A 27,052-nucleotide genomic window follows, 5' to 3' on the forward strand; every position below is an offset into this window, starting at 1 on the left:
AAAATTGAGGAAGAAAATAAGAGATCTTTTAATAAAAAACAGGAAAGAAAGCGTACATTATAGGATTAACGAGCTAGTTGCGATTAAGCGTACCAAATATGGTACTGCTTTAAAATTGAGAACCAAGTTTTTCGATCCATACAAAATAAAACAAACTTTAGGACACGACAGACACGAATTAGAAAAGGCGACTGTCGCTGAAAATATGAAATGATGGCAACCTTCATTCGAGGGCGAATGCAGAGTCAGGAGAGCTGAATGTCCCTGGCAGAAAGGGAAAAATAGGAAAAGGGGAACATAGAAATGCCATAGCGTGGGTTGCTCCTATTGCGATGAGCAAACAGAGTTGGAGTTAGAAGTCGGTCAGTGAACAGAACGCATGGATAATATGATACGAGACTCTCGCATTGGCTCTAATTTTTTCCTCAAACGCGTTCCCTGATTATTTGACAGCGAAGTAGATCAGGGAATTTCGATCAGCTGATTTCAGAAAAGGCGGGATGCCAGAAGTAAACCGCTTTAATTACTTGACGAAGTTAGTGTGAAATGAAATTTCATTGAACTGTGTGAACATATTTTGGAAAAATAAATGTATATGTAAATTAATAATGATTTTGCATTTTAACATTTATATATGTAAGTTAAGCAGTAATAACTGCTGGTCACCCACGTAAAAGCATTAACAAAAGCTGTTAGGCAAGTGAGCACCGAACGCTGTGAGAGCGATCACTGTAGTTAACAGCTACTACTTTACATCCCAGTAGTTGTAAAGCAAGTGCGAACCAACTGCCGTGAGAGCGATCATTGGATAACAACAGCAAAGATATCATTCACACCAGAGAACTGCAAAAATCACTATTTTCTTGATTTACTCATACGTGAACTTTTTCATTCAACCTAACTCACTGAAAAAACCAGAGTGATGAGTAAAAATCAACTAATTTTGCCGTTCACATCATTCCGAGGATCTTGAGTCTTCGGTTCAAAATTTCTCACTCAATTCAACTCACTGAACAAAAGACAGCGTTAAAAAAAATGAGCATGTGTTGACGAAAGCCTCATTCGGTTCAATTTGAGTTGATTGATTATGAGTAAACTATTAGCGACAAGACGACACGATGTGAGCGTGCATGTACAGTAACAATTTCTATGCAAGCCCCATGCGTTCCACGAACTGCAGCTTGTTGTTGTAGCTTGTTTTTGTTTTCGTTCTTCTCACGTTTTATCTGTGCAGAAAAAGTGCCGCTTGCTGCGCGCATGAGTAAAATCATACGAGTTGATTTTTCATTGAGTGTTGTTCTTGTTCAAAACAATGATTGTTGAACCGAATGAGCAAGCGTCCGAAATCATTATATTGAACACGAGCCGAACAAACTCGGAGTGAAACAAAAAATCGCACACACCCGAGTGAATTTAAAATCAACAACGAAAATGTGAGCGCATGCATGTTGGATCGGCTGATCCGAACAGTGTGACTATTCGGCTGTTGAGTGCGTACGAATGTTTTTCATTCAGCCGATGCCGTTCTCTGATTCACACCAACCTAATTGTTGGAGAACTGCGGCTTAACATAGCCAATAGTTCGAAAACAAGCGTGGGCGAACTAAGGTGAGAGCAAACTGAGCAGCTAACAGTGAGATGCAACAGAGAGCGAGGTTCAGTTCTTCCAATCAGAATTAACAGCAGTGCGGTCTGTTGCAATTATACCTTTTAGCAGGACACGTTTGTTGCTAAAGGAGGATAGCATTTAAGATATTTCTGTATAAATACTTTAATTAAATAAAGTTGATATTAAAAAATAATTGAAAGTAAAATTATAATTGGCGCCCAACGTGGGGCTAGCAAAATCTTTAGCCTCAATTTTTATTAAAATTTCGGATTTCTTAAAATACTGAAAAATTCCGAAAAACTAAAACTAACACGTGAACATTGCTGTCTGCTGACCAAAAAAGAACCCGCCCACTGAGGAGCTTAAACCACGTTTTTCATTTTGCTTTAAATTGGATGCTATGGGACAAAAGCATGAAAAGTTAACCATTGCTGAAAAAATCACTGGATTCTACCAATTTTTGAGACACCTGCTGTGATATCTTACGGCCTTGGCTCACCTTTAAAAAAATTTTTATGGATGTAGCAAACTAAACCACGTGCTAAGAGAAAGTAAATTATGTAAGTGACTTGCTCAGTGCCTTTTTTCTTAATAAATATATTTAAATACTATGATCATCATTGGAATTCGATGTATTTTTGAAACTTTTTTATAAATCTAACTTGATTTGATTTGTAAGACGGTATTTTATTATACCGGGTTTTTGCGCGGTCAATACTTTAATGTGCGACGTAGATTTAGCGAGCCTTTTTAATACAGGGTAGGCCATTTAAAGTTGACCCATTTGTTTCTAAAAAAAAAGAACAAAAGAAAACAATGTTTTTTGTTCATTTCAAAAATAATTTATTTTGGTCCAAGGGGATTTGTTTCAGCTAATATTTAAAAATTAGATCGCGTAAATGGGCACCTTTAGCTTTGACAGCTAAATGCACTCTTTTTTCGACATTTTCCATGACTTTGGCCAATGTTTCGGATGATATGGCGGCTGTTTCACGTCGAATGTTGGCTTTCAGTTGAGCTAAGGTCTTTGGCTTATTAGCGTATACCTTGGATTTCAAATAACCCCACAAATAAAAGTCTGGTGGCGTCAAATCTGGTGATCTCGGTGGCCAGTCAACATCACCATTTTTCGATATCAATCGCCGGGGGCCCATTTGCCAAAATTAAGGCGTCGCGGATAATCAGCTGGGTTTAGTTTTTGTGCCATTTGAATTTTATATGGAAACATCTTCAAATCTTTATGAATTATGCGTCGGAGAGTGGTGCGAGAGATGTCTAATTCCTGAGAGCGGCGATAACTCGATGTCGATGGAGTCTCCTCAATACTGGCTCGTACAGCTTCGATATTTTCATCAGAACGTCTTGTGCGTTGTCTGGATGCATGACTGGCATTACTGAGATTACCGGTGTTCACAAATTTTGCGTATAAAGACTTAATTGTGTTCTTAACTGGAGCACTTTTCACTTTATTTTTTTTGCGAAACGCACGTTGAGTTAACACAATTGAAAAGTTATTTTGAATATAAAGCTGAACAAATTCAGCGCGTTCTTTTGGAGTGTACTGTTCCATGGTATAAATTGTCTTCGAATGACGCTTCTAACGCGGTATGACATTAGCCGATTTGTCAGCGCTGTTAAAAGTTACAGCGTTGCCAGATGGGTCAACTTTAAATGGCCTACCCTGTAGTTTAGTTCTAAAAGATAAAGATCAACCAAAAATGAATACTCAGGAGTTAACTGCTATAGTAACAGCTGCGGTATCAGCCGCCTTAAGCTCACAAAAAGAGGAATTCGACAAAAAGTTAAACGAAACCTCAAAAAGATTTACAAACACGTCAACAGCTAACGTAGAGAGTTTCGAAGAGGTTAGGAATTCAGGTACCGTGCGTTGCGAGGAAACGCTTGACCTAGTTAAATCTTTGCCTGAATTCGATGGTAGGCAAGAGACTTACGTCTCATGGAGGCAAGCCGCACATACGGCCTATAAATTATATGAACCTTATGATGGAAGCGCTAAACATTATCAGGCAGTGGCCATTATAAGAAACAAAATTAGAGGCGCTGCAGATGCTGTTTTAGCGTCTTTCAACACTGTTCTTAACTTTAAGGCTATAGTGGCAACGTTAGATTTCAGGTACGCTGATAAGCGACCAATATATTTAATTGAACAGGAGACAAGGAAATCTGACAGTGTTGAATTTCTACGACGAAGTCGAAAGAAAGCTTACGTTGCTTACCAATAAAACTATTATGACATATGAAAGTCACATAGCTAACTCAATAAATGATAAATATAGGTTAGATGCATTACGTGTTTTTGTCTCTGGCCTTAGGAAGCCCCTTTGCGATATACTATTTTCCACTCGTTCAACAGATTTGCCTTCTGCTTTGGCACTTGCCCAGGAAGTGGAAGCAAATCATGAACGATACATGTTTGCATCAAACTACTCTAAACATCTTGAGGACAAGGACCGAGGCCACTCTTCAGTTAAGAGAATTGATGAGACCAAGAGCAACCAAATGGAATCACGTAGCGGTCATAAAAACCCCTACTTCCAAAATAGACAAGAAAAGCGCAATCTTTTGAGTAATAATAGAGATCAGGGCACCGAACCAATGGACATAGATCCATCCACATCTGGTTTCCGCCGCTTAACGAAGTTCGAGCACCACAATCCCACTAGAAATTTTTTACAGCAAAATAAGTTTCAAAATATGCACGTCTCTAATAATCGGCAAATCCCTTTTAATACAGGCAATCAAGGTCAGCAAATTAAGCGACCTCCTGTATCAGACAGAAGTACTGGTCCAAAAGTCCAGAGAATCCACCACATATCAGATACATCGGAAGACGTAGCAACAAAAACTACGTACGATAGTATTGTGGAACGGGAAATCGAAGATATCGAAGAAATTAATTTTTTAGAAAGAGTGCCCAGCTCCCTTGGATCAAACGATCAATAGGAGTTGAGGGCAAAGAGATAAAAATGTTAGTGGACACAGGAGCTTCAAAAAGCTTTATAAAGCCCCTTACTGAATTAAAAGGCATTGTGCCTTTAACGAGACCGTTCGTAGTTAAATCAGTTCACGGCGAGAGCAAAGTAGGGCAAAAATGTAAAATTAACTTGTTTGGCATAAATTCAGATTTTATAATACTACCAAATTTAGTAAGCTTTGACGCGATAATTGGGCTTGACCTGCTAACGCAAGTCAATGCAGTCGTGGACCTTCAAAAAGGTGAAATAGTTCATGATTTTGGAATTGAAAAATTATATTTTATAAAAATTTACAACATTAATGCTTTGAAAATTCAACAGGAAAGTGTACCTCTTGCAATAAGGGAGGATTTTTCAAATATGATAAATAAAGGATCACAGGCTTTCGCCGATCCGAACGAATCACTGCCATATAACACAAATGTAGTTGCTAGGATTCGTACAAAACATGAAAAACCGATTTATTCTAAGATGTATCCATATCCAATGGGGGTAGTTGACTTTGTTAACAATGAAATAAAAGAGCTTTTACGAAATGGTATTATAAGACGATCTACGTCTCCCTACAATAACCCCATTTGGGTTGTGGACAAGAAGGGCATTGATGAGTTTGGCAATAAAAAAAAGCGTCTGGTGGTAGATTTTCGCAAACTGAACGAAAATACCATTGACGACAAATACCCAATACCAAATGTCATTTCGATTTTATCAAATATGGGACATGCACAATACTTCACAACCCTTGATTTGAAGTCTGGATTTCACCAGATCGAGCTCGCTGAGCGAGACAGGGAAAAAACAGCCTTTTCCGTTAGCAACGGAAAGTATGAATTTTGTAGGCTACCTTTCGGATTAAAAAACGCTCCGAGTATTTTTCAAAGAGCCATAGACGACATCTTAAGGGAAAAGATAGGAAAAAGCTGTTTTGTTTATGTAGATGATGTTATTATTTATTCCGAATCTAAAGAACAACATATTAAAGACATAGATTGGGTCTTGAGGAGTCTACATGACGCTAACATGAGGGTGTCAGTCGACAAGTCCAAATTTTTCAAAACTGAAACAGAGTATCTCGGATTTATTGTATCACGGGGTGGCATTAAGACGTGCCCAGATAAAGTTAGCACAATGCTAAATTTCCCAACCCCCGAAACCCTGTACGGTCTCAGGTCCTTTCTAGGATTAGCAAGCTACTATAGATGCTTCGTGAAAGACTTTGCCAGTATAGCCAAACCATTGACTGATATTTTTAAGGGGGATAATGGAAAAGTTAGCGCTTACAGATCCAAAAGAGTGAAAATACTTTTAAATTCAAAGCAACTGCAAGCATTTGAGAAACTTAAACACATTTTAGTATCGGAAGACGTAATGCTCGCTTGTCCCGATTTCAAAAATGCATTTGATTTAACTACGGATGCGTCCAACCGTGGCCTGGGTGCTGTTCTTTCTCAGGAAGGCAGACCAATAACTATGATTTCTAGAACCCTAAAAGACAATGATCTTCACTTTGCCACTAATGAAAGGGAACTTTTGGCCATAGTCTGGGCATTAAAAAACCTTCGTAACTATCTTTATGGTGTACGCCAATTGAATATTTTTACTGACCATCAACCGCTAACGTTTGCGGTGTCTGACAGAAATCCAAATGCAAAGATTAAACGTTGGAAAGCATTTATCGACGAACATAATGCGAAGCTTTATTACAAGCCTGGAAAAGAAAACTACGTTGCCGATGCTCTTTCGCGACAGCAAGTTAATATGATGGACGAAAATATGAACTCAGATTCAGCCACGATTCACAGCGAAAGATCGTTAACGTACACCATAGAGGTAGTTGAAAAACCGGTTAATTGTTTTAGGAATCAAATAATTATTGAAGAAAGTGAGTTTCCATCAAAACGAACTTTCATTATTTTTGGGAATAAAACTAGACACTGCATACAGTTTTGTGACAGAAGCACACTCTTAGGAACTATTCAGGACATTGTGAATACTAATGTAGTTAACGCAATTCATTGTAATTTATCCATACTAGCCCACATTCAGCATGACTTGGTGCAAATGTTTCCAAGTACAAAATTTAGATACACTAAAACATATGTAACGGACATTTTTGACCCGAATGATCAGTTGGAGATAATAGCTGCGGAGCATAATCGTGCACACCGTGCAGCACAGGAAAATGTTAAGCAAATCTTGAGGGACTACTTTTTCCCAAAGATGGAAAAGAAAGCCAAAGAGGTTGTTTTAAACTGTAGGATCTGCTCTAAATCGAAGTACAATAGGCAGCATCGGAAACATAAAATAGCAGATACACCCATTCCACTATACTCAGGAGAGATCCTGCATATTGACATTTTTTCTACCGACTCAAAGTATTTCTTGACTTGTGTAGACAAGTTCTCAAAATTCGCAATCGTTCAGACCATTGCGTCGAGAACAATTTTGGACATAAAGCCCCAATTAATACAAATTTTGAACATTTTTCCAAAAACAAAAATTATTTATTGTGACAACGAAAAATCGTTGAATTCAAACGCTGTCAGACAACTTCTTTCCAATAATTTTGGTATTAATATCATCAATGCTCCACCTTTGCATAGCTGCTCCAATGGTCAGATAGAGAGGTTTCACAGCACTTTAATTGAAATTGCTAGATGCCTGAAGTTGGTAATAACAGATTCTACTTTGATCTTAACCATAAGGCCGAGTAGCGATGTCATGTGTGGAATTTATGTAGGGTTGTATGCGGGTGTAGTACGCTATTCATTTGGCCATCCCGGCCCCCCTAGGCGAATAGTTAGCCTAGGAGACGCTGTAGCTGCTGCAAGGTGGCGACCACGTTGCTAAGGCCTGTCGTGCGGCAAGGTTGTGGCCTGGATGATTGGCGCCGCATCGAAATGTCGTTATGTGGACGCCAGGCCCGAGGTGCTGCGAGGACATTTCTTCGACGGGTCCGTGCTACACGGCTTGGCTGCGCCTGTCGGGCTAAATCGCGACTACGGGGAGCAGGTGAACGGGCGACAGCACATCTGGGATGACGGTGTAGTAGTGTATGATGTGGCCGCTCACAGTGCTGGCACATGGTGTCAGACACGCACTCCTGTGTAACATGCGTTTGGGCCAGACAATTCAAGCAGTGTCCATGTGCCTGTGCCACCTGCTGACGCTGATTGGGAGTCATCCCCTTAAAAATAGGGCAGTGCTGCAAGCGGTGTGGGCGGCAACAAAACGGGCATCGGGTTCGGGGTGGCCGCGAAGCCGCGGTCGTGGTTTGTCGGGCGGCAGTTCGTGCAACGGTTGGCGCAGTGGTGACAGTAGTTGTACGGGGCGCTGCTACGGGGACAGCCCCAGTGCGCGGCACAGTGATAGCCGAACGTATAGTTGGCGTTGGTGTAACTGGCCTTTCAGCATCCATAATACCCTGTATGGAAGAAGAGGAAGTGGTTATAGATTAATCATTCATAGTTGGTTTCACAATACGTGGCACGAATGGGCCGTAATTTTGGACGAGCTCTTAAATGATTAAGTTATATCGTTTGATTATCGTTTATTTCGGCGGTTGTTTTAACGAGTTTTGACACCGATTCGTTATAATCGGTAGTTGGTAAAAAACATAGTTTTACAAGTGGTCTAGTTAACGTTCCGGTTTGCGTACGGAGATCGACCACTCGGATATGACCGTCGGAGCCATAGTGAAGCTTTTCTATGCGGCCAAGCCGCCATTCGGTCGGAGGGAGACAATCATCGTTAATTAGGACACAATCTCCAAGCTTAGGCGCATTTTCTGATGTTTTCCATCGATACCTCTTGTGGAGGTCTTTTAAATAGTCTTCTTTCCATCGTCGACTGAAATTGTGATGGAGAATTTTAATTCTTTCCCATCGATTTAATAAGGACAGCGACTCCACGCCTGGCTCAGGTGTGGCCAGAATGGGTGCTCCTTTGAGAAAGTGCCCTGGGGTTAGGGCTGTAAGATCTGAGGGGTCTTGCGAGAGCATTGTTAGTGGCCGTGAATTGAGTACGGCTTCAATGCGAATTAGTAATGTTGAGAATTCCTCGTAATTGAATTTGTAGTTTCCAGCTACTTTTTTAAAATGGGATTTAAAACTTTTTACTGCGGATTCCCATAAACCACCCATATGAGGCGCGCTTGGGGGAATAAATTGCCAATTAATGCCTTGGTGAGCGTACTTGTGTACAATATCAGGGGAAACTTGCTTGATGAAATCAACAAACTGTTTTTCTGTGGCTCTTTGAGCCCCTATAAACGTTTTTCCGTTGTCGCTCATAAGTTTTGACGGAAAACCGCGTCGTCCGACGAAGCGTGCGAATGCCGCGAGAAAAGCCTCTTTTGTCAGACTAGTACATAGCTCGAGGTGTACTGCTTTTGTCGTAAAACAGACAAAGACAGCCACGTAGCCTTTCATTAGTGTGGGAGACCTTAGCATGGACGCCTTTATCTGAAAAGGCCCAGCAAAATCGACACCTGTGGTAGTGAAAGGCGGAGCAAAGTTGCAGCGTTCCGGTGGAAGTGCTGCCATAATCTGCGTCCTCATTTTCTGTTTATGCATCGTGCAGATTTTACACATGAAAATGCATTTTTTTATTTGAGGCTTAAGTCGGGGAATGTAGAACTCTTGACGGATTATATGTTGCATCAAGCGATGTTCAGCGTGTAGCATTAATATATGTATATAACGGATAAGTAATGTTGCAAGTTGTGATTGTTCTGGCAAAATTATGGGATGGCGTTCGTTATATGTCAGGCTTGAGTTGGCAAGCCGACCGTTCGCACGAAGCACACCCTTTGTATCCAGAAATGGATTTAGTACTAAGAGTGAGCTCCTTTTATTAATCGGCTTCGATTCTCTTAGTAGTGACATCTCGCTACTGAAATGGCGCGATTGGGTGTAAGTGATGAGAGCAACCTTTGCCTTTTGTAGGTCTAGGTGCAACAAAGTATCACCTTGGGAGTACACTGAGGGTTCTCCCTTGACTTTAATCTTGAGTCGTTCTATGAATTTGATCATGTAAGCGATTACCCTGAGTGCTCGGGTGTATGATGAAAATCGCTCAAGGATGTCGTCGTCATCCAATGCTGTGTGAAAGGAGTCGATCTTTCGACTTTCTGGGGCAATAATGTTGCGCATGGGCGATTGTGGCCAAGAATCGGGAGATTCTGTTAACCATCGGGGGCCATTCCACCAGAGGGTGGTGGTGGCAAGGTGCAAAGGTTTGCACCCTCTTGTACCTAGATCAGCAGGATTGTCAGCACTGGCTACGTGTCGCCAAGTGGCTGATCCCACTAGGTCAAGAATTTCAGACGTTCGATTGGAGATATACGTCTTCCATGCATGTGGTGGTTTTTCCAACCAGGCTAATATAATCTCGGAATCGGACCAGAGATATAATTTATTTTTTGCCATATTCAGTTGCGTTTGCACTATGGATGCTAGTTTGGCAAGTAGTAGTGCACCACATAGTTCTAGTCGTGGTAAACTTATGGTTTTTAGAGGAGCCACTTTTGCTTTTGCAACTAGTAAGTGGCTTGTGGTCGCTTTGTCGCTTTGTGTGCGAACATATATAGTGGCGCAATACGCCTTTTCAGAGGCGTCACAAAAGCCGTGTAATTCGACTTTGTGCTCTGGGATATAATTTACCCATCTTGGGATTTGTATTTGTGTGATATCTTTTAGATTGCTCGCGAACTGGGACCACTTTTCTAAACGAAGTGGTTTTACTTGCTCGTCCCAGTCGGTACCATCTAGCCATAATTCTTGTATCAGGATTTTGGCTTGTATCATAATTGGCGATAGCCATCCTGCGGGGTCAAAAAGTTTTGCCACAGAGGAGAGAATTTGGCGTTTTGTAATGGCGGATAGTGCGGATATGGACTCAGTCGTGTACGAGAACTGGTCCGATATCGCATTCCATTGGATGCCCTGAGTTTTTGTTGTACTTTCCTTTTCGAAAATAAGGAAATTAGTGTCCAACAAATTTTCTTTTGGTATACCCTTTAAAATATTAGGGTAGTTAGCCGTTATCTTTTTTAACGGAAACCCAGCTGTTTTGAGAGCTTGTGTCACTTATGCTTGCTTGTGGAAGACTGTGGCTTCCAGACAAAATATCGTCCACATACGTTTGTGTTTTTAACACTTTTGTTGCCAGAGGAAATTCTGACTTTGTGTCTTCTGCCAGTTCGTGGAGTGTACGAATGGCTAGGTACGGGGCACAGTTTACGTCAAAGGTAACTGTTTTTAGCTTAAAGTCGCTTAGTGGACAATTGGGGGATTTTCGGAAAATAATTCTCTGAAAATCTTGATCATCTTTATGTACGACTATTTGCCGATACATTTTTTCGACATCCCCATTGAATACGTATTTGTATATACGCCAATTTAATATGAGGAGCATTAAGTCTGGTTGTAGTGTGGGTCCCGTAAATAGAATATCATTTAGGGAATTCCCCGAGCTAGTGGTTCTTGAGGCATTGAAGACAACTCTGACTTTTGTTGTTTTTTTGTCAGGCTTCACTACTGCATGATGTGGCAAGTAGAATGAATAATATTTGCCTTTTATGATTTTTTCACATGGGCTTACTTTCTCCATGTGATCTAACTGAAGGTATTCTTCTAAGACACCATCATAATCTTGTTTCAGCTCACCTTTTCTAAGTAGGTTTTTTTCCATACTTAGAAACTGCTGTATTGCAGAGGTGCGAGAGTGACCTAAGGCGAGTGTATCTGGAAATTGTTGCTTAAGTGGTAGTCGCACGACGTACCGACCGTTTTCTGATCTAGTAGTTGTGGCTTTGTAAAAATCCTCACAATACTGATCTTCCGGGGTTCTGAGTGATATGGGGGGAGTTCTTCTAATTCCCAGAATTTTCTCAATTGTGAATTGAGGTACTCGTTCGAGACTTCCTCAACTTGAGTTGTCAATGTTGTAACTGGTTCCGCAACTAGTTCACTTAGGACCCATCCGAAAATGGTATTTTGCGCCAGTAGTGTATTTGTGACTTTCTCAATACCTTCTTCAATTCTTCAAAGATGTATTGATGATACGATGGATCTTATCTTGCTGTCAACCATTGAATATAACAAAACAATACATTCTGTAACTAAAATGAGGCCAGTAGACGTATTTAGATCCAGTATTGATAAACCGAATAATGAAGTATCTGAACGTATTAGATGTGCGCAACAAAAAGAGCTCACAAGTCACAACAAAAACAGAACCGAGCGTGTTTTTAAAGAAGGAGATAAAGTTATGGTAAAAAGAAATACTAGACTAGGTAATAAGTTAACACCACTTTATGAGGAACATACAATTGAAAAAGACCTAGGGAGTACAGTTTTAATTAAGGGGAGGGTGGTCCATAAAGACAATTTAAAGTAAATACTAGTCTGGCCACATTTCTTCTTTGATACTCCAATAACAAAAACATAGGCTTATTACAAAAAATTAAATTTTGCTACATCGAATTTTATGGTGACTAGGTAACTGAGCAACTCACGAATATTCATTTCCACCATGTAAAACTTTTGTAGTTTCAAATTTTTGTTAACTACAATGAAATGGAATTTTATGTTAAGTTATAACGATAGTTATTAGATTTAAGAAAAACCAACTTGGCAACCATGTAATTGCAACTTGCTCACAAATACCAGCATTTTAGACCTCTCATGGATTTATTATACCGCTGTTAAATTGCTGTAAAATTTGTCAATGCTCGACCACTTATAATCGTTGTTCTCTCTATCTCACTCATTAACTTGTAACTCATTCCTGTTCCAATATATGTATGGGTCTGCGGAACTAATGCCAAAAGTAAAGTGACTCAACCATAACCATACAAAATTATAACTCAACCTATTCTATGTGCAACACTGTAATTGGTCAGAAGTTTATGCAATGATATCGCTGTGATAATCTTTCAAACCATACAAATTAAATTAATTTAGGCATTATTGTTGAGGATCGTGGACGTCCCTCATTTAGAAGGGGGGGAGTTAAGCAGTAATAACTGCTGGTCACCCACGTAAAAGCATTAACAAAAGCTGTTAGGCAAGTGAGCACCGAACGCTGTGAGAGCGATCACTGTAGTTAACAGCTACTACTTTACATCCCAGTAGTTGTAAAGCAAGTGCGAACCAACTGCCGTGAGAGCGATCATTGGATAACAACAGCAAAGATATCATTCACACCAACCTAATTGTTGGAGAACTGCGGCTTAACATAGCCAATAGTTCGAAAACAAGCGTGGGCGAACTAAGGTGAGAGCAAACTGAGCAGCTAACAGTGAGATGCAACAGAGAGCGAGGTTCAGTTCTTCCAATCAGAATTAACAGCAGTGCGGTCTGTTGCAATTAGACCTTTTAGCAGGACACGTTGGTTGCTAAAGGAGGATAGCATTTAAGATATTTCTGTATAAATACTTTAATTAAATAAAGTTGATATTAAAAAATAATTGAAAGTAAAATTATAATTTGTATGCATTTTAAAAGTGTTTAATTTAGCGTTTTATTTAATTTATTACATATCCAATCCAATATTTTTCAGCAGTGGCATCATTGGCAAACGTTATAAAAAATGCGAGTAGTCAGGTATGTTGTGTTGTTGATATAAAATACATCCATTTGTGCCTATACCTTCGGATATTGGGGTTTTTCCGTATACTTGTTTGACTGGGTCATGGATAATATGATACGAGACTCTCGCATTGGCTCTCATTTTTTCCTCAAACGCGTTCCCTGATTATTTGACAGCGAAAGAGATCAGGGAATTTCGATCAGCTGATTTCAGAAAAGGCGAGATGCCAGAAGTAAACCGCTTTAATTACTTGACGAAATTAGTGTGAAATGAAATTTCATTGAACTGTGCGAACATATTTTGTCAAAATAAATGTTTATGTAAATTAATTAATGATTTTGCATTTTAACATTTATATATGTATGCATTTTAAAAGTGTTTAATTTAGCGTTTTGTATAATTTATTAAATATCCAATCTAATATTTTTCAGTAGTGGCATCATTGGCAAATGTTATAAAAAATGCGAGTTTTGACAACTCTCTCTCGAATCAAAGATCGATACGCATATTTAGTTTTGAGCACATGTTTGTTTTCAATTACAATTTTTTACAATATAAAATATCAAAACTGAAAACAAGCTATTAAAAATAGTTTATATATTTATAAATAATAGCATTCGACTCTGATTTTGAGTTATTTTAAGAAAATTTCAAACATATTGAACAGATTGAATTATAAAAGTTGATAATTTCTGCAGTATATCGATATTGGCAACCCTGCGTTGTGAGAGAGCAATCAGCTGCGACGTTTGCGACGGCAAAAATCCAAATGTCGCGGATTCTCACGTCATCGTCACGTCAGAGAGAAGGGAGTTCAGTTACATTGAGCGCCCATAACGGGGCATCTCGACACGATAGAATTTATAGAATACTAGCTGTCAATCGAATTGCTATTGCCATTGCCAAATCTGTACGTGGGCATTTGCTAGCATGATAGAATCATTTGCGCAAAGGCGTAGGGTAGGTAGGTTCGAGCTGATGTAGCGCATGCTTTGAGCTCTTGAAAATTTTATTTTATCATTTGCGAAATGCCGTCGGGTAGGTAGCTGATGTAGCGTACATTTGAAATCTTTTATGTGGAAAATAAAAAAAGGATTAAGATCCTTTTGTTTACAAATGTATTTCTGGCAAAAAGAAAATAATACCAAGGATAAAGATCTTTTTTTTTACAAATGTATTTCTGGGAAAAATAAGATAATAAGAAAAGGAGAAAGATCCTTTTTTACAAATGTACTTCTGGGAAAAATAAGAATTCATATTTTTGGACTATTATATGATAATTGCGGCATAAATTTTATATACCAATTGAAATAATATATTTAAAATGCGCAATAATATTTTGATTTATGCTTGTAGTTTATTAAATTCAAGACTTCGCTCATTCCCAACCCAATTTGCATAATTTTTCTGTAAATTAACAATATTAAACTAAATATTAATTTTTTGAAAGAATGTTATTTTGAAAATGTACTTTATTTTTATAATATAACACAACCGTCTTAATACTTGCTCTTATAAATTTCATATTTCCAAATTTAAAATGCCGTCGGCATATGTGCAAATGGGATATGTTGCCTTTTCAAAATTTTCATAGAAATGAAAACTGCGCTGTCAAACTGCTGAAGTGACAGCTTCTAGCTTACTAGACATGGCAAACTAGATAGTATTCTATGTCTAGTAAGCTATGAGCAATGTGGAGTCTCCACAGGCTATGTGCACGGCAATGCAGCTAGTATTCTATAAATTCTATCGTGTCGAGATGCCCCGTAAGATAGCTCGTGCCAGCTGACACGACCCACGATTCTGCGTTGTTCACTGTCTAGCCTATTACGCTCTATCGTTCAGTCGTTGTCGAGCCAGCAACGAATTAACATCACGTAAGACTATAGCGCAAAACCAAATATGCCCTGCGAGAAATATTTTATGTTTCTAAATGCCTTTGGTGCCATGCAATGCCTTTTATGTTCCAAGTCTTTTAAAGATATTATTTTATAATTTTGCTTATAAAATTTGCTTAATTTTAATTCCAATTTCTCACTGGGCTACTTTTTTTCGTGCTCACCAACACAGTGACAGATCCTCTCATGCCGACCACTGCTCTAGCATGGATAATATGATACGAAACTCTTTGATTCGAGAGAGAGCTGTCAAAACTCGCATTTTTTATAACATTTGGCAATGATGCCACTACTGAAAAATATTAGATTGGGTATTTAATAAATTATACAAAACACTAAATTAAACACTTTGAAAATGCATACATATATAAATGCTAAAATGCAAAATCATTAATTAATTTACATAAACATTTATTTTGCCAAAATATGTTCGCATAGTTCAATGAAATTTCATTTCACACTAATATCGTCAAGTAATTATAGCGCTTTACTTCTGGCATTCCGCCTTTTCTGAAATCAACTGTCAAAAATTCCCTGGTCTCCTTGGCTGTCAAATAATCAGGGAACGCGTTTGAGGGGAAAAATGAGAGCCAATGCGAGAGTCTCGTATCATATTATCCATGGCTCTAGTATCTCTTTTGTGTTATTCTCAGCATTTCTGTGGGCTCGATTATGAGTATATTTAATTATTTCATCTCTTTCTTTTTCTCTTATTATGTCTTTTAATAGATGTTGGCAGAATACTTTTTTCGTGGTACTGAATGTGTTGTTTATAACGTCATGTATTTCGTACCAAGTCTCTAGTAGTGAATGGAAAGCTGTAGTGACATTTGGGTTTATCACCTTCTTTAGTGTTTCTATTAAATCAGTGTGCGTGTTATTGTAGATTATGAATCTTTCGTGATTCGGAAATATTGTGGTTTGAATTAATTGTGATTCACCTGATTTTTTTATGATAATTTGATTTCTGAATTGATTTATGGGTGCATTAACTTGTTTAATTTGGATCGGAGTTGAGGTTTCCGGCAGAGTGTATAGATTCATTTGTCGTGGTATAGACTTGTCTACTGAGTGGATCTGCTACTACATTTTGTGATCCTGATTTATATTTTAATTTCGCCCCGTATTCTTCTATTTGATTCTTCCATCTTTTTAATTTCGTATTTGGGTTTTTTTTCGGAAATGGAGAATATTAAAGATTGGTGGTCTGTATAAATGGTTAAATTGGTTATACCATACATGTAAATAGTTTCTAAACTTACGTAATGACCATACGATCGCGAGCATTTCTTTCTCATTCGTGGAGTAATTTTGTTCGGTTTGGGTCAGTGTGCGTGATATGAATGCAACGGGATTCCTACCCTGAGCTAAAACTGCTCCTATTGCATAATTGCTCGCATCTGTTGTAAGTTCGAATTCTTTGTCGAAATCTGGTTGGTATAACTCTATTTGTTCCTTTAATTTATTTTTTAGGTATTCTATTTTCTTAGGGTCTACTGTTATTCTTCCGTTTTTTATGATGTGTCCTAGAAATTCTGTTTGTCTTTGAAAAAAATTGGATTTTTCGTCCGAAATTTTCATGTTGGCTTTATGGAGCGTTTGTATGATATTGGTGTTGTTCAGGGGTAGTTGAATATATTAGAACATCATCGATATATACGTATGCACATTTGCCAATATATGGTCTAAGGATATCGTAAACGCATCTTTGGAAGATTGAAGGTGCGTTTTTCAGTCCAAATGGTAAACGAAGGAATTCGTATTTCGCACTGTTTATTGAAAATGCAGTTTTTTCCCTATCTTGTTCCGTAATCATGATTTGATGGAATCCTGATTCTAAGTCGAGAGTCGTGAAGTAGTTGGTGTTCCCTAGGTTCTGTAACATCATTGTAATATCCGGGATAGGATATCTATCTGAAACGGTGACTTTATTCAGTTTCTGAAAGTCTATTCCCATCTTCTTTTTGCCTTTCCTGCCTCATCGGTTCCTTTCTTTGAGACTGTCCAAATGGGGGAATTATATGGGCTTTTGCTAGGCCGTATTATTTTATTTTTTAATAATTTATTAATTTCCTCTTCTACGAATCCTCTATCAGTCTGTGGATAGGGATATTGTCTTACCCATACCGGTTCGTTTGTTTCGGTCCGAATTTCTGCTTCTATGGTTGTAACATATGGTAATAGTTCATTATTATGATTATTTTGCATTCGATTTTTAATCTCCTCTACATATTCTTGTTCTCCTACAGTGTAGTTTAGGTTAACTGATTCTGTTATTTGGGAGAAGCTAATGGAGTAGTCGAAAATATTGATATCTGCTTGTATTTGTTGTAATCCTTTAATGCCTATTATGAAATCATAATCCTTGAGTTTATCTAGCTCCAAGAATTCTATATCAAACGCTAATAGATTGACCTCTTTTTTTATGGGTAATTATTGATTTCCCATGCATAGTTTTTGTGTTTGGATAATTTAATAATTTTGGGTACTTAGTACTTACATAATTTTCTTCAGATCCTGTGTCTATTAATAAATATATGGATTGCCATCCGATGATGTCCTTTGGAGTGTGCGCAAGCCATTCCTTCTTATAAAAAATGTTTCTGACGGCTGTATTCACTAGTTGACTGTTCATTGTAGAGCGAATCATTATCGTGCTCGTCTCTGGTGATTTGGTTGAGTTTCCTGTCTTTCAATCGTTGCTGGTTAAATGAATTTTCTCCATCTCTTTTCCTGAAATTGTTTATGGGATTTCGGAAAGGATTGAAGCATTGTCCTTGCTGTTGGAGTTGTTGAGCTTGCTGGCCGTTATTTGTTGTTGCTTGTTGGTGTTGTGTAGGTCGTCTGTATTGGAAAGACGAGTCTACATCCATCGGCTCGATTGCTTGTACTTTCCTGGGCTGGTTGAACGGCTCTTGTTGAACATATGGATTTTTTGTAGGTTGATGAATCCTTGGTGAGTACTCTAGGAACAGGTACTGCGCATCGTGTTGCATAGTACGTGCTATAACGTATGCTTCTACTATGTTCTTACATCCTCTGGAGTATAGAGCATTCTTTGTTGCTATGCTTCTGAGTCCTGCTATAAATGTGCGAACTGCTTTAAATTGCACTTCTGTGGTTATACATAGCTCGTGCCACTTCCTCATATTTATGAGACATTTCAATTTTAGACAGGATCAAATTTAATTCTTGGTTGATTTGATCATAGTACATAGTGAGTGATAAGTTATTTTGCTTTATTCTCATCATTTCTTCTTCCAGTACGCATATGAATCGTCCAATCGATCGATGATGTCATCGAAATTTAGTTTGGTATTGTTATTTATCAGTACTTGTGCGGCTGTTCCAATAATTTTTGACTGTATCATCATGAGTGCTTGGATATATTTATTATGTCCTTCGAAGTTCTTGATACTATCCATTAATCTCATAGCCATTTTTCTCCAAGCTCTATAATCATTTTGGTCTCCGTTGAATGTGGTGAGGATTTTAAACATATTTAAATCAATTTCTTCTGGACTTGTAAATGAACATTTGTAATCCGTTGATGGAGGTGGGAGGCTCAGATGATCATTTTCTTGTACACACATCCTTCGTTGTACATCTGCTATTACTACTTGCATAGCTGCTACTTCTGCTGAGGTTACCATTTTTATAATTAAAAAAAAAAAAAAATTCACTTTATTATAAATTTTTCACTTTTGTTCTTTATTTATGTATCCTTCTATGAAGGTTTTTTTTTTTTTTTTTATGAGACTATGTCCCTTGTAGACTTTACGACCGACTTATTGAAGGATTTTATATCCGGAATCCTTGTTATGCGGTCCCTGCTCGGGCGCCAGCTATTTTCTTCAATCAAAGAATATAAATTTTAAGTCCAATGAAGAACTGTTTCTTTATTTATTAAATATGTACTTATAGCTATGACAATGTACAATGAACAAAAAACCTATATTATTGTGTTGTGTTTCTTTATATAGCATTTCTTGTAATGTGTTATCGATCTGTGATTTGCTGAAGTGTTTTGGTGTCGTGTGTATTGATGAGGACTTTGGAATGCGGTAGTTTCTGTTTATTATTCGCTTATCAGTATAGTTTGTACTTTGTATTAATTGTACTTTGGTTGATAGATATGTTAACTCGCGCTATCACTTGTCCAATTTGTGTATTCACACTTAAAAAATACACATAAGAAAATTGTCCAAAAAGTCGAAAAATCGATACCTATCATACGATATTGCTTAATAGCTTCCTAATTTTCAAATTTATTGAACAACACAAAAATAAAGTTAAGGAATCGCTATGCTCCCTATGCAATACACACATATTCCGTAAACAGTGATTGAAAGTGTATGTGTCTTATTAATATTTATTTTACGCAAGTTGGTGAGGGTACAAATACATATGTTCAGTATAAAATGAATTAATCTTCTAACTTTTGGTATAAAACGAGCAACAGATATTTTGTTTGCTGGAAATAGTCGTTTGCGGCTATGGGAACATTGGAAAGTGTTGTGCACAAAATCTTCGAGGACACGGCTGCATAGTAAATGCATAGCCTTTCATTTAAAAAAATTTGTGCATGCTTTCAGCATAAATGGGTTTCGTTCAATCAGGGGTGGGCATATTAGCCCTCAGTGGCAAGATTGCACATTTTGAGGGCTAGGTGAGGGGATCATCGAGGGCAAACATGAAGAGGGAAGTGAGTGCAACGTTTTTTTACCACACCATGTTTACAAATGAGAGCGCGCGCATATGTATGTCGGAAGTTGCACTGTGGGTAATAACTGTAAAACTGCCTAACAATTTTAAATTTGTTTGTAACTACTATAAATTTATAAAATGTAAGACAAATAACAAAAGGTATAATAAATAATTTATTTTAGTAATCTTTTTTTTTAATATGTCGTTATATCCGCATTTAATTTTGTTTATTTGAAATAATAAATTATATGTTTGGTTTAATCGCATTTTCTACACGCATTGCTGTACCAAAATTTAAATCAGATAACCTACTTCTTATTTAAGATATAATTTTCGAAGCGAAAAGTTTCAAACCAGGTTATTTCTTTAAACTTCCTTATAAAAAGTAATTTCAATAATAACTTCAGTTTATGAACCACTGTTTCTTCAAACACATATGACCAAATGAATCTTATGAGAGCGCAATGTAAATAACTACCTAACAACCCACCCGCCAATCGTAGAATTTCCAACGACTTGGGGTTTTCCCCGTAGAAACGACTCAACTGATTGCTCTCTCACACCGCAGGGTTGCCAGGCTTGATATACTGTAGTAATTATAAAAATTGTCTTCAATATATTTGAAATTTTCTTAAAATAACTCAAATTCAGAATCGAAGGCTATTATTTACAAATATATAAACTAATTTTAATAGTTTGATTTCAGTTTTGATATTTTATATTATGAAAAATTATAATTGAAAACTTAAATGTGTACAAAACTACATATGCGTATTGAGTAATGGCAAAATTGTTCGAATGAAAACGAGAACAAAACGCTTGCAGCTCGTAGCGAAGTGAGAAGATGTTTCTGCCATTAGCGTTTGTATTCTATTTGTGTGCTTAGCCACTCTCAATCAATAATGCCATAGCGCACAAATATATTTTTATTTGATGATTTCTTATATTTTTGAAAATATGTGTTCCCTTTCTATAGCGCATATTATTATTCTAATACATTTCCAGAGGCAACCTAGATTTTTAAAATTTAACAATTATAGAAAAAAACCTCAATTCTTTGAATATTTTGATAAAACAACCAAACTGAAAACATCACAAATCATATATTTATATAATATAAGCATTTTCATTAAATGGAACTGCAATATGTTTAAACACAATATATATAATGGTCATAAGTATCTTTTTTTATACATATATGCAGATATGCATATGTACGTATAAAAGCCCACAACTTGATAAAAGTTTTCCCAATTGTTACTAAAATGAATTTTTACAACTGGCATCACCACCATTGACTAATCTATCACATGTACAGTGGTGTGAACAAAATGGGAACAACCATAAGGTATTGTGAAGTTTTAAAATATGCTGTTTTCTTATTAAATAAAATTGTTTTTAGATACAAGTATAACATATATATATTTTTTCCTAACAGTGATTAGAATTTCCAGCATCCAAAGGTAAATTAAAACAGATATTAATGCGAATCTCTAAAACGTGCAAATTATGTTTATCTCTTTTTGTTCATACAACTGTACAATTCCGATATGAAGTAAACTTCCACTCTTAAATTTGTGTACAATGTCAGTATTGCCGCAACCATTCTGCAAGGGATAATGGGATGCCCAACTTATTCCAGTGTGAGAGCGCCTCAAAATAAGCGTTTTTTATAACATTTTCCATTATGGCCAGATCGAACAAAATAAGAATTTTTGGGCATTTTAAATTAAAATACCCAACATTAATTACCATTTCAAATTATTATATATTGGACTTTTAATATATGGCGAAACTACTTAATTCCTTTTTTATGATGTTATGGTATTTTAAAACAACTGACTTTCGATCTTTCAATTCTTAATAAAGTGAATTAAGCCTGTTAGTTCTCAATTAATAAATGTTTCTAATCAATTGTAACAGAAAATTAATTCTATTATGCATCAAATTACAAAACGTTTCATGAAATATATTTAATTTTCGCATTTTCTTTGCTTTTCATTATTTTAAATTTTTATTAGCGATCTTGAACGGCGGCAACAAATTCCTCCGTTCACATATATTTTTTGTATAATTTCAATCTGGCCTTTCCAGTCATTCCAATTGCAAAACGTCAACACCTACCCAATCCAGTCAACTGTCAAAGTTCGGTAGGTGAGCGGCTCTCACATTTCCAGTGACAGGAGAGTTGGGAATCTCTTTATCTCTGCATTCTGCGATGAACATTAAGTGGCGGTGGAATGTAATTGATTTTTTTTCGAAACTTCCCTCCGTACACTGATATTCCCCTCATCTAGCCCCGTCCGCACTTTGCTAACTTTACGGGAAAAAATGTGCCCATCCCTGGTTTAAATGAAATTGTTCATTAAGTGGCCTTTGTCGTTACGACTATTGGTATCAGTTACAGTTACGTCGTCTGGTCGTTATAAATCTAATGACTACCTGTTGCCTAAACACAAAATAAGACCCCATGTAAGGATCGGTAAAAAGGGTAATTACGAGAAATCAGTAATTATAATTATAAAATAATAATAATAATAATTTCAAAATTAAACCAAATTTTTATTTTTTAAAGTTTTTCTTGCTGTTCTTAACATATAGTTAAACATTTTTTTCTAAATCTATTTTTTTTTTTGTTTTACAAGAACCCCGATTTTAGCCTGCGTCACATAAAATAATACATTTTTGTATACTTATTTTAATAAATCAATAAAATATCATTAAAACATACTCATACCTCTTAAAGACTGAATTTCATCTATGACAATGTCCAATTTTTCAATAGCTACTTTCCTTTCAGCTGCAAATAAAAAAGCTTTTCAATCGACTGAATTTAAATAATAAATAACACACTCAACTCGTGAGAAACGAATTTGTTGTGTGATGACACATTAATTTTTATCTTAAAATAAGGAGATTACTTAAATTGTTTAAGCTATTTTAAATAATACTTTCTTAACTTACCGGTGTTAAAAAAAATTAAGTTGCATAGTTTTACTGTCTGGGCTATTCAAACAATTTTCCTTCACTTATTGGTTAAAAATCTCTAGTTACAATATAATAACACAACATTTTATATATTTTTATTTTTAATTTATTTCATTTCTTCTTCTTCTGGTCTTTCCAACATAGCGTCGAATATTCTCAGATCTAGAGGGTTTTCATTCATTCGGTCGACTTGACCTAGCCAGAGTAGCCGCTGTCTCTGAATTCGCTGAACCATGTCAATGTCGTCATACTGCTCATAGTTCCATCCACTGCAGTTTTCGCCGTTGCCAATGCGCAAAGGACCATAAATCTTCCACAGAACCTTTCTCTCGAAAACTCGTAACGCCGACTCATCAGCTGTTGATGGGAATGATGAGTATCTTATAGAATTTGGTCTTCGTTCGTTGAGAGAGGACTTTTCTTCCCAATTGCCTACTCAGTGCGAAGTAGCATCTGTTGGTGTTAATACTGGTTCCAAGATAGACGAAATCATCCACGACTTCAAAGTTATGATTCTCTACGGTAACGTGAGAGCCTAGTCGACAACTGTTTGTTTAATGACAGGAGATATTTCGTATTACCCCAGTTCACTATCAGACCAATTTGCTTCGCTTCCTTATCCAGTCTGGAATGTTTAGGCCAATGACGTCAATATCATCGGTGTACGTCAGCAGCTGTACCTTTTTACAGAAGAGTGTACCTTATCTATTCAGATCTGCAGGTCGAATTATTTTTTCCAGGAGTATATTGAAGAAATCGCACGATAGAGAGCCGTCTTGTCTAAAACCTCGTTTGGTATCGAAAGGCTCCGAGAGATCCTTCCTGATCCCGACGGAGCTTTTGGTAATACTCAACGTCAGTATATCTGTATACGGTTGTGTAGTATTAGTTTTGCGGGGATACCTAATAAAGACATTGAGGTAGTCCATTTTCGTGCTGTCAAAATTCGCTTTGAAATCGATGCAGAGATGTTGCGTGTCGATCATTTTTTCACGTGCCTTTTCATCGATAGTCGAATCGGGCTCACCATCTCTTGGTGCTCCTTTATATGGCCACTGTAGTAAGTTCCCCAAGGACCTACTCATCTCAGTCCTTGTCCCGTCCATCGCAGTTCTTGTGCAACGGTGATGTCAGCCTTTACTGTTACGAGAACATTAACCAGCTGGGCGTCGGCATCTTCGCAATCAAGAGATCGAACATTCCAGGTGCTCTTAAATCGTAACCGTTAGTATGTTTGAAGTGGTCGTCATGAAATGGACTGTTGTGTTCTTTTCATTAAGGGGTTTTTTATGTGGCGGGTCCCACAACCAGCCGGGAGGGATGTTTCGCCTTCTCACTTTAGCTCGGCTTCAAACGGATATTTTTTTGGCTACCCAGAGGATACTTGGTCTGAAACCTGAAGTCGAGTGCTGCTTTTGCGATATCTACAAGAATCAATTATGGTCACTCCCAAGTGAATGGCGCTCAGAGAACTTTCTTCACCTGCGTGAATTTTTACACATGGCTGCATTCTCCTTAATTTCCATCACTTGATAGCATTTGCTCCTCTTCTCTCGTCTCAACTAAAATTGCGATTGAGAATTGCGAAAAAGCGAAAATCAAAACCAACCAAATGTTGTATTGAAGACGCGTAAACAAGCAGCCATCGAGGTATGGAAGCTTTGTTTTCAATTTTGCCTTTGCTCTTTCCACAAAATAATAAAACCAAATGCAATGCCTAACCATTACTTTTCACTTACCATGTCATGCGCATACTTTCTTTTTTACTAAATAAACCAAATTATTTTCAAAACCCCTTTTGTCAATTATGTGTACTTCAATATTTTTTATACAATATTTGTTTAGGGCAATCTTATAACCATACGCAGAAAAACATTTGCAAGGGATGTAAAATATGTCAGACAAAAACCCATGTTTACTTTCGTGCAATGACACGTAAAAAAATAATTGCAACCCTGTGCTAGATGCCATTTTACTTAAACACATATTTTTACGTTACATTGTTTAGAAAAGTAAATTTTAAATAGATTTTATAATTTCGATTTAAATTATTTATAAAGATTTGTTACAGTTTTTTTGTTAAGAATGAATGCAGAAGGTGCGCCAATTCACAATAGTCATTCACAATAAATTGACCGAATCAACCGTTCATATATCACCAGATTCTACAATGGGTGCTCTCGTGCCCTTGCATATTTTGGTATAGGATTTTTGCAATCTGCAATCTTGCAAGAGCAAGAAAATCCCCTTAATATACTTAGCTTCTTGTTTGGAGTTTATACGAGTATCACATATGTATAACATTTGAAGATAGTTACTTATGATATAACTATAGCTGGCGCGAATTTAATATAAGAATAAGCAAGTAAGGAATATAAGTATAAACTAGCAAGGAAGCACAAAGTTCGGCTGGATTCGAACATTTCATACTCTTGCCGCTATTATATAGGGCGCAGCACCGCCCACTTTTAGGTAATATCACATACGACGGGATCTGCTCAATCGATTTCAAACCAAATTTGGTAGATGACATTATTTTAATATTCTCATAATACAGTGTGAAAATGGATGAAATCTAAGTTAAATTACGCCTACTTTCCACTCAAGTCGAACTTAAACTATTCAAACACCTGGTTCAGAATATATTGGCCCCAGTACTTATAGTTAACTTTTGGTGAAAATATAGATCTATGTGTACGATATATAATTGAAATGCAGAGAGAACGATTTCCTGATGTTATTATCTCTTGGTGCCAGAAAAGGGTTAAGTCGGGTCAATATCTTAGTCATCATATACCTAATAAAAATATTTTTGAACTTCCTCGCGACTCTATACCGCATATGTGAGCAATATCAATGAAAATGAAGAGCGTGTTTTACTCGTAATATTGTTTTTTTTTGCCTAAAATGGAAAAATTGGGCAAAAACTTAAGGACTGGAAAAATCGTTGGCCTAAGTGTATCACATCTGGTGGGGATTACTTTGAAGGCAACAAATAAATATTGATGAATAATTTAATATTTTCCGTTATATTTACAATTTGCGGGTTCTTTTTTGTAACAATGTTGTATACATACACAAATGACATTTGAGAAGTAAAAATGATAGCACGTATGTATATTAATTAAGAAGTACTTAACTTTGTAAAGTCTCGTGTGTGAAGGCGGCTTAACTTTTCCGTATTCATAATTTCTGTGCCTTTTGACTTTTCTGAGGTTCTACTGTTCCGAGAAATATAAAACATATGAATATTGAATGAAAGATATTTTCTTCAAAAAGTTGTTTACGTATGTATATATGTAATTTTAATGTAAGATTAAATTTATCAGAAATTTAAATTAACTAAACAAAGATTAAATTATTAAGGAATAAGATCAATATGAATTTATTGAAAATGAATATAATTCATTATTATGCTAACTCAAAGTATTAAGTAAAACAGAAGCTGAAAGAAAAGAGATATATGATTGTAAATTAAATTTAGTAATTATAACGGGTGATCCAAGTATAAGGACTTTTTTCAATAGCCTTTTTTGACAGATCACGCGTGAGTCGTGTCAAGCTGTCATGCTATTTTTGTTCAGTATTGTTTGGCATTTCATCAGCAGTAGCTGAGAGTATACACGAAGATCGATTCGGCGTCGTTCGCAGCAACTCGGATTGAAGTGTGGAACGATTTGGCTCATTTTACGTCGAGATCTTAAATTGAAAGCGTACAAAATACAGCTCGTGCAAAAACAAGCGGCACAATTTTTTTCAACGATGTCTTCATTTCTGCCTTAATGGGTATGTAAACAAGCATTTGGGACGAAGAGCAACCGGAAAAGACTCCAAACTTGTAATTTCAAAACGGTTTAGTGTGGTTTGCGGGCCAATTCATCGGTCCATATTTCTTCAAAAATGATGCCGGTGAGAACGTAACCGTCAATGGTGACCGTTATCAAGACATTATAACCGACTATTTGATGCCATAAATTGAAGCTCATGATTTCGCATCAATCAATGAGTGTATTTAGAGAACACTTTGATGAGCAGAAAATTTCACATTCGGGGCTAGTCAATTCAATCTTAAAGTTATGCGGATAATCCCGCTCGATTCAGCTCTTGAAGCAAAACAGAACTCGTATCATTTGCCAGTTACCAGTCGATATGCTCGAATGCGTCATCGAAAATTGAACTGAACGGATGAACTATCAGAGACGTAAGCCCTTCTAACATTTCAAGGAGATAATATTCAAAAAATACTTGCCAATGAATGT

At 36.9% G+C, this 27,052-nt stretch overlaps 1 protein-coding gene across 17 annotated transcripts in view; it reads right to left on the reverse strand.

Moving 5' to 3' along the window:
- The window catches only part of LOC105225669 (protein sneaky), a 392,025-nt gene that overhangs the window by 235,114 nt on the left and 129,859 nt on the right, over window positions 1-27,052 (reverse strand). Inside the window, exons 6-7 of one of the 17 annotated variants that reach the window (XR_007421637.1) lie at window positions 17,599-22,605; window positions 7,893-8,029 (exon numbers count right to left, since the gene is read on the reverse strand). The exons of 10 other annotated variants lie outside the window; for them this stretch is intronic. Coding sequence is in view for 5 of the 7 variants with exons in the window: in XM_049448015.1 (XP_049303972.1) it covers window positions 7,406-8,029 (624 nt within the window). In the remaining 2 variants the exon portion in view is untranslated. 6 more of the 17 variants (XM_049448025.1, XR_007421635.1, XM_049448028.1 and 3 more) reach the window with 6 other exon arrangements.

The sequence above is a fragment of the Bactrocera dorsalis genome, chromosome 2, assembly GCF_023373825.1.
Source record: "Bactrocera dorsalis isolate Fly_Bdor chromosome 2, ASM2337382v1, whole genome shotgun sequence".
NCBI classification, from domain to species: domain Eukaryota; kingdom Metazoa; phylum Arthropoda; class Insecta; order Diptera; family Tephritidae; genus Bactrocera; species Bactrocera dorsalis.